General features: G+C 33.4%; 1 protein-coding gene across 1 annotated transcript; it reads right to left on the reverse strand.

Annotated features, from left to right (window-relative positions):
• Positions 1-481: 481 nt before the first annotated feature.
• Positions 482-5,822, reverse strand: LOC110710668 (triacylglycerol lipase SDP1-like). The gene is made up of 4 exons (XM_021888997.1): positions 5,660-5,822; positions 3,725-5,554; positions 2,762-2,905; positions 482-2,089 (listed from the first exon to the last, which is right to left on the reverse strand). Exons 2-4 carry the CDS (start codon positions 5,141-5,143, stop codon positions 1,100-1,102), a joined length of 2,553 nt encoding a protein of 850 aa, XP_021744689.1. The 5' UTR covers positions 5,144-5,554; positions 5,660-5,822; the 3' UTR covers positions 482-1,099.
• Between the last annotated feature and the right edge of the window lie 3,220 nt (positions 5,823-9,042).

The raw sequence follows: 9,042 nt of genomic DNA on the forward strand, positions 1-9,042 counted from the left end.
TCAGATGACATTATAGACTTCTAATTTATATGCACATCTGCTCAGTTTTACTTACGTAGGTAGTAGTATAATTGTGGAAGCTGAAGCCGAAGCCAAAAAGGAGGGTTTGGAAATAAGTTTCAACCAGCAATCGGTTAATACCTCTCTAACTGTGTCATTACCCAAGATAGAGTTTAGATTGCCAAAGTTTTTGCTTACATGATGTTTCACGACGAAAACAAAAACAGTAAAGTAGCAGCAGGTTTTAAAGATTTGATGGTGGGATAGACTACATTTCACATGTAAAATCACAAAAATTATTACTCCGTTTATCAATTAATCAAACTGCTACTAGAAATATCAATTGTATTAAGTAAACCTCTATTCAAATTTAAATTAGTAGTTATAAGAGAATAACAAGGAGTCACTAGGTTTAAACTTTACTGATCAAAACTGATTTGCTCAAAAAATTGACTACTAGATTTCCGTACTAAACAGTTTATAAAAAGAACTTGCTTCCATAGTTGAATTTACTCCAAAAAAAACAATTGATATACTTCTTTTATACAAAGATTTTAATGTTATGATACATGCTTATCTCCTACACTAGAATCAGCAATCCCGCTAGCAAAAAAAAAAAGGGAAGATTGCTAACTGTAGCTACATCTATGTTAATCAACGTCATAACCAACTTCAACGCAATGGAAGTTTTTCCGTGGTCAATGCTTACAAATTTTGCCTGGCAAAACTTCACAAGATGGCGAAAAAGCAAGGGATATGGCCTCATGAAGTCATGATATTGCTAACATAGTAGCATACTAGTATACAACAATAAATATCAATTGAGTTATCTACACCTCATTAAGAAAGATGAAGATGAAAATGATATGCATGGTATTGAGGCTGACCTCTTCATGAGCAGTCATATTAGCAGTCTGGCAAACAAATCAATACTTGAACACACCCTATGTAGCTGGCAGTTTCAACTCCTAAAAGCAGCTTGATTGAAGTTATTTCTTGTTGAATCTTGCGTTCTCGGCAAGAAAGGGCAAGCAGAGCATAAGAACAAGCTGAACCTTAAAATTCAATTCTTGAAGATTGCATAAGAGCTAACTGAGCCTTAATCTTCAATTCTCGATGATTGCTCTGAAGTAGTAGCACTATTTCCATTTTCTACATTGGAATGGCCTTCTGGCATAGAAATAAAATCAAGTTTACCAGTGTTCTTTTCATCATCACCATGTTCAGATTCTGAGCTGGCATCAGTGTCCCTTTCAGGGCATTCAATTTGCACACACTCAGCAGCTGAGCTAGGCAAGCTTGTATAGCTCTCAGAATCGTTACTCCGACCTGAAACCGTAAGGCCTTCCTTTTTAACAACATTAAACACTATTCCATTATGGATTCTCTCTGGCTGCAAAAGATCACCTTCAGTGACAGTAATACTACTAGATCTGCTCAGCCCTGCCCGGTTACCAGAATCCCGCTGATCATGATCTGCATTCTCAGAATTCCTGTCGAGTGCTGTTCCCCTTGATTCCCTACTCACTGATTGCATTACAGCAGAGTTCAGATGTCCTGTAAGACTTTGCTTCGTTTCAGCATCCATGTCCAAACTCTGAACAAAGTCAATAAACATGTTAGCAGACGCAGTCCTCATGAGTGGTCCACCAGATCTTGTCCATGTGTTCAGATCAATATTTTCAGACTCGCTGTCACTGCTGTCATGTATGTTCCGGAATGTTCTATGATGACGGCTTGAAGATCCACTTGCTTGCTGAAAGGACGCAACTTCAGCAAGAGCTTCTTCATCAAGAGATCCTGTTGAGTTCTCTCGAGCAATACAGTTCCATGATGGTATTCTTTTTGAAGCATTAAATCTAACGTTAGAAAGATTTGGAACCTGGGTCTGAGAAGCAGCTGCAGCGGCACGCTGAGCACTCCGCCTTAATTTACGCATGTGGTTAAGATATGCAACACACTCATCTAGAGCAAGTTCAATGGCACAATTGGCTTTTATGGCAGAAAGCTTCTCCCAAGTACATCTTCTACCCTGGTTTGCTGCCTTCTGTAGTTCTCCATATGACGGATTCTGGATGATTTTTGAGTACTGTAAAAAAAGAGGGAGAGAAAAAATTAAATGAGTTAAAAGACTTAGAACCAAATACACTATAATGTTTATTTCAGTCTCAGAACTCAGAAGGGGCCAATACAAGAGCAAATCAATTCCTCACAGTTAAAAAAATCCATTACCATGGTTAAGATACCATTTTCATTTGGAAAATAAGACTACTGCCAAATAATTATTTTGAATTATTACAAAGAAAAGTAAAAAAAAAAAGAGAAAAAGGCAGGATGAAGCAATGGGACAACGGTGAATACATTCCTTTGAAAACAAGCGGTCAAAAAACATCCAAATGTCAACAATGAGCAAATCCATGAATTTAATGGGTTAAATATTCTGTTTCTTGAGATAAAATATGCCAGACAAAATTTGAACCAACTGTAAACTTTCCAGATTTTTGTCCACGAAAATTCTCAGGCGGATAACAAGGCCAAAGATATTATCAGGTAAAATAAGCAACTAAATTGCTGTAACTTCTAACAAAAGGCCATTGAAAGCAAATTATTTGAGCCAAAAATAATAGACTTTCAGATGTAAGAAACAAGGTAAGATAAAAACTATGTAGTACAATTTTAGAAGTATAAAGAAACTTGTACTATAAACTTCACTGACATATCGAATACAGCAAACAAACTCAAGACTTATGTCAGAACATACCTGAGCAAGTGTGGCAGGCATCACCACTGTGACATCACCCTCCCAAGCCTGAGCAAACAATTTGGCAATCCCTCCCATGGGAAAACCTAGTTCCAATATCTGGTTGCATCTGTGTTTCACTTCCATCTCAGCCAAATGAGCAAGCTTCAAGTTACGACAATATATTATATTAGCTTCAAGGAAAAAAGTGATCCTGCTAGAATTTTCAATCACTGAGTCTAGTAGTTGATTGAAAGTTTACAGACAGGAAAAGATATCGAATAATAGGAGAAATGTTACAAGTAATACCAACTAGTTTTGCAGTTATAATAGGGAACTAGAATGATAAGAGCATAGAGTATTGTCACCAATTCAAGCCGATTACTGGGTAGTAGCTGAAGAAATGTCAAAGATGGCCAAGATCTAATGCTTAATTCCTAGCTTTTAATCCAGATTATCATATTCAAACAAAATCTACATAACCCAGTATCAGAAGGATGTAATTCAAAATCCTGCCAAGTACTTCGTAACTTCTATTAGTCAAATTTTACAATATTGTCATGACCTAAATAAATCTGATAGTTTTCCAAGTCAAATTTAATTACATGGAAAGGGATTAAGTGAAGCTATAAGCTCAAAAAAATTAGGCGCAGGTCGGGTAAGTTCATCAGTCTTATGGATTTCAATGCTAGCAGGAGGCATATTCGATGTGTTTGTGGGCAGCAAATTTTAATAAATAAAAAGTGCAATTACCACAGCTAAATTACACATGTTATACAATACAAAGTGATATATGATTCAGTGCGATAACAGGTCTTCCAGCTAAGGATTTTGCCTAGGAAGTTATTTTTAACAGTTCTAATGATTTTAAGAATTACAAATAATAAAACATTAATGCAGGAAGTGCAATGAAAGCAGAATATAGCGCAGAAGATTTAAAGTCATTAAGCAATCATATAAATTTTTGTAAGTTGAATACAATACCTTGGCAGCAAAGTTGCCTCCACATGCTCTCACAAATTCTTTCATTCTCAACAATGGTGATATATGAGGGTTGGCTTGACTAACAATAAAGTGATTTACATTGAAAAGCTCTTTCAAATTCATCATGGGTAAATCGCTCTCCAAGCTACCATCCCTCCACCGGCGTGACGGGGTTGTACCTTCCTCGGGCCCAAGATGAAAAGGTGGGTGATAAGGTACAAGTTCACCGAACCTATCTTTAGCCATCAGTTCTTGGGCCTCAAAAAGGCCTGGAAAGGCACAAGAAGCTGTCACAGCACTCCATATAACAACATGAGGCGAAGTCAAGTAGTTCAAACAACGGGGAGGCTCATGTTTCCTAGGCGAGCATACTGTTATACCAAGAATTCTTCCGGTCATGTCGTACGCCTCCTGGAAAGTCATATTACTTGTGAGATTCCTCAACAACATTTGAAGCTGCCTGATCTCATGAACGGCTCCTTGGGTCATGACCCTCTTCACAATTGTAAAAATACCTCCAATTTGGTCAAAAAACTTCAGAGAATGCCATGAATCCTCAAAGAAACTCTGAAGCTCAGGCCAAGATCTAGTAGCGACTACAGAGCACATAATAGATCCTACACTAGAGCCAGCAATTATCCGAGGCAATAGCTTATGATCCACCAACGTTTTCACAACACCGACATGGAAGGAACCAAGAGAAGCACCACCACTTAAAAGCAAAGCAGTTCTACCAAAAGCATGCCTAGTCTCATGCATGAATGCAAGCTTTTCTTCCAAAATCAGCTCTTCTGAATCTGATTCACAAACCCTTTTCAATTGTAAAGTGACTTCATCAATATATTCCTTTATAAGTTTAGGGACTTGAAGCCTCCCCTTATGAAGCTCAGGATTACACATATTACCAAGATTCCTCATAAGATCAGCCCTCATACAAAAGATGATATCTCTCAATGACCCTTCCTGTCGACGAAGCCTCAACTCTTGGAGCTTGTTCCTCACAAGTTCCTCATCATAACACTCAGCCTCATTCAATTTCGGGGATTCTTTCTCCAACATCTTTGCAGCATGAGACCACTCCTCATATGTAAGTGCGGTTCTCATCATATTCCTCCAAAACTTCCTCCTATAAGCTATCTCCGCCGTCCTTTTAACATTTGTATATCGTTTCAACACAAAAGCTATAATGGTCACCATTGCCAAAATCCCCTGAGGATTCCGGGGATGAAACCACGAAAACACCGGGCCTAAATAACCTCTAAACACACGCACAAACCCCATTAAAGCCCGAGCTAATTGGTACCCAAAGTGAGACATAGACTTGCAGAATAGTATCCTAAAGGCAATTGTCCTACCAACAACTGAACTAGGTCCAATTGAGAATAAATCAATATTTGCTTCATTACTTATAACATCCATAATTCAATCAAATCTAAGCTCAAAACCCCAACAAATTAGAAACTGATATATATATATATACACAATACAACAACCTCCAAAACTTATAATCTGAGCAATATCAAATTCCAAAATTTTCCAATTCCCAGCAAAAATAATCAAACTTTCCTAATTCCCACAAGGGTATACTCCGTAACAAATTAGGATAAAGGGTTTTCAATTCAATCTAAAATCAGCATAAAAATTCTTCTAATTTGAGGGTTTCTGATATTTTAGCCTAATCAAGAAATTGTGAATAAATTACAAACAATAAGCCTAAAAAATATTGCCAAATATAAACAAAAGTATGGCGGCAAACCTTCGAACTTGATCAAATTCCAATGTGAATCAACCTTCTGTAAGATACCCAGAATCAAATTTGAAGGATAATTGCTGAAATTATGAAAAAATAATTAAAAGGGAAAGCTATTAATATTATGGGCAAGAAAAGAAAATAATCTAAAGATGTATCGAAAATTGTGAAGTAGATAACATTACTACTTTATTCAACCGAAGCTGATGTAGATCACAGTCAGAATCAGAAGAGTGGATTTGATTGAGTATATTATAAGGATAAGGAAGAAAGACCTTTTAATTTTATTTATTGGATTTTTTTTGCAGTATTTTTTTGTTTTCTTCTTGTGATTTTCTAGGGATTTTTTTAATTTTTTATTTCAATAAAAAAGATGAAAAATAAGGGAATTCCAAATTTTAAAAAATTTCCAAGAATAATGGTGATTTGGACATAAAATCCACGTGGATAACAAGATATGATTTTGCGAATAATTAAACGTTAATAATTTTGGAAGGTTCGTACTTGTTTGAATTATTACTGGGGTTGTCAAATATGAGATGCCCCACAAGGCAAGGAAACCATTAGTTAACATGGAAGAAAGTTTAATTAAGGTGGATAATTGAAAGTTTCTCTCATAATTATGATATTAAAAAAAATGATATGAATTCATGGGGATAGAGTAAATTATTTTACGCTATTAGGATAGATTTCACGAGTATGTTGCACGTTATGATTTCAGATAGTTTTTAAGTATTATAAATATATTTGAAACATTTAGGTTAGCGCTTTGAACATCAAATAAAATTTAAACATCTAATAAAAAACTTTGAATATTAGAGGAGAAATAGTATTTTTATTATAGGCCTTGTTATAACTTTATATGTGTAACCGAGTATCACACTTTTTTTTTCTTCTTTTACTCTTTGAGCCCTAATTTAGTAAATTATATAAGTATTTATTTTTGAAACAAAATTATACAAGTACTTATTATAAGTTTATTTTATTCTTGTGAATTGAAATTTATTTAATAAAATTAATATTTTTCATACATCCTCTTGAAGAAGTTTATATTTGACGCATGATGATATGGTTGATGTTAGTGTTGAAAAAAGGCTCATAACTAAATATTAATGTGTAAAATTACAAAAAAAAAAAAAAAGTTAAGTGTTTGTTAAAGTAATATTTTATCGTCAATACAAGTCAACTATTCTAGTTATAATCATAATATCTATTATATCAAGGGGTGAATTAGTGTTGTCCACCTAAAAACACCTAAAAATCACTTATAACTCTTACAATAGTCCGTGTATATGAGAGTGAGGGATAGCTCAAGTGGTTAGAGCTTCCCTCCCGATTCCAAGAGATCTTGGGATCGATTCTCACCCCCCGCCCTTGTGGCTCTCTAAACACCAAAAAAAAAACACAATAGTTCGTGTATATAAATTTTAAATGTAAAGTACGCATCACGTGTAAAGAGGATTTCAGGATTAGTTAGGGTAACCTCACCCCGGTTTATTTTAGGGTTCGTTTAGCATTGCTGTGGTTTTCTGTTTTTTGGTTTTTTGTTTTCTAAAAGTATATGATATGTGTCCCATAATGAATCAAAAATTATATAAACTTATTAAAATTATGATAATTTTAAAAACTGACAACGGAAAAATAGAAACACCTTTTTCTTGTTTCCTGTTTTTGGTTTTTAAAAAAAGAAAACTAAAAACCAAAACTGATGTCAAACAAGCCCTTAGCTCTTTGTGTTTTTTTGTTGGGTTTTCCACTTTTCAAAAATAAATAAATAAATAAGTTTGTACTCTTCAAACTTTCTTCCAGAATCCCGTCAAAAAAAAAAAAAAACCTTGCCTCGAGAAGAACTTCGTTTTATTTCAATTGATGATTCAAATTATCTCTCAAAGAAGCCCAAATTTCTCTTACAAGTCCAATAAAATTAGATGGGCTAAAAATACAGTTCAAGTTCATCTTGGGCTTTGATGACGATTTTAAAACAATGACCTGGACAAAGCTATACTCTCTCGATTTCTTCTACTATTTAAGAGTTTAACCATTTTTAAACTCTAAGTTCAGCTGGCCAAACCTAACACCACATAAACCAAATACAAAAAAAAACTCATGTTAGTAAAAAAAACTCATGTTAGTATTAAGGATTTATGATATGTTTAATTAAGTGGGTCAACAATGCATGTTTAATAAAACAACTTTTAGTTAGTATTGAGATTCCTAACACAAAATTAACATAATTCAATCCGCCTTAAAAAAAAACCCATAATTTATAGAATTAATGATTAATATTTTGAGCGAGGCTACCACTTTTTCATGTAACACAACACAACCATTTAACTACAAACACGAATACGAAATGACACGGCTCTACCTTCTAAGGGTATGTTCTCTTCCGTTGAAATTCAATTCAGTTCAGTTCAGTTTAGTTTAGTTCAGTTCATTTCAGCTCTTAATTTATGTCTAATGATATTGCTAATGATATAAAGCAAAATTTCATTCTTTTAAGCTTTTATTACAACGACGACGACGACGACGACAACAACAACAACAACAATAATAATAATCAATAAGTAATAAATAATAATAATAATAATAATAATAACAATAATAATTGAAATAATAATTGAAATAATAATACTAATAATAATAATCAATAAATAATAATAATAATAATAATAATAATAATAATAATAATCATCAATAATTAATAATAATAATAATATTAATAATATGTACATTTGTATATACACATATGTATAGTAATAAATAATCAATAAATAATCAAAGATCACTAATCCGTAGTTAAAAATCACTAATTAATAAGTTCAGCTCAGTTCAGCTCAGCTGAGTTCAGTCAATCGAAACAGGCCCTAAGTTGCTGGGAAAAAAAAAAATCTTTTCTCAGCTGAAAAGGAAAACTATTATAAGTTCAACTAGAAAGAAATCAAAGGTTTTAGATCTATCTTCCACTTATATATTAAGACTAGAATAGACCCGATCTACAATAACTTATTGTAGACCCAACCTTCTAGTGTTTCATACGAATGTGATTATATCATACGAAATGTGATTATATTATTACAAAAGTGATTATGTCATCTTGAAACTACTATGTAAATGTATCACTCAAAAAGTGAATTTATCATTATAAAAAGTATCAAATAGTAAATTACATCATTCAAAAGATGATTTTTAAATTTTATCATCCTAAAGATAATTATATAATCTCATTAAATGGTTTAATATAAAATCAAAATATGACTCACAAAAAGATAATTATATCATCTAAAAAAGTGATTATATCATCCAAAATGTGATTATATTATTTGAAAGTGTCAAATTTTGGGTGTACAATAATTTATTGTAGACCGGGTCCATACAAGACCAATTGCATTTCCTCCAAATCTTAAGCATTTATGCCGAAACACACATGTTAAGAGGATAAAGAAGATATCTTCGTATAAGAGGATGTGTGGTACAATATATTAAGATGGTCACCAAGTACTAAATGTATGATGCTACCACAAGTCCACATATACTCGCAAACACAAAGTGTATCTATCTTTGTCAT

This window comes from Chenopodium quinoa, unplaced genomic scaffold (assembly GCF_001683475.1).
Source record: "Chenopodium quinoa cultivar QQ74 unplaced genomic scaffold, ASM168347v1, whole genome shotgun sequence".
Classification (NCBI taxonomy): Eukaryota; Viridiplantae; Streptophyta; class Magnoliopsida; order Caryophyllales; family Amaranthaceae; genus Chenopodium; species Chenopodium quinoa.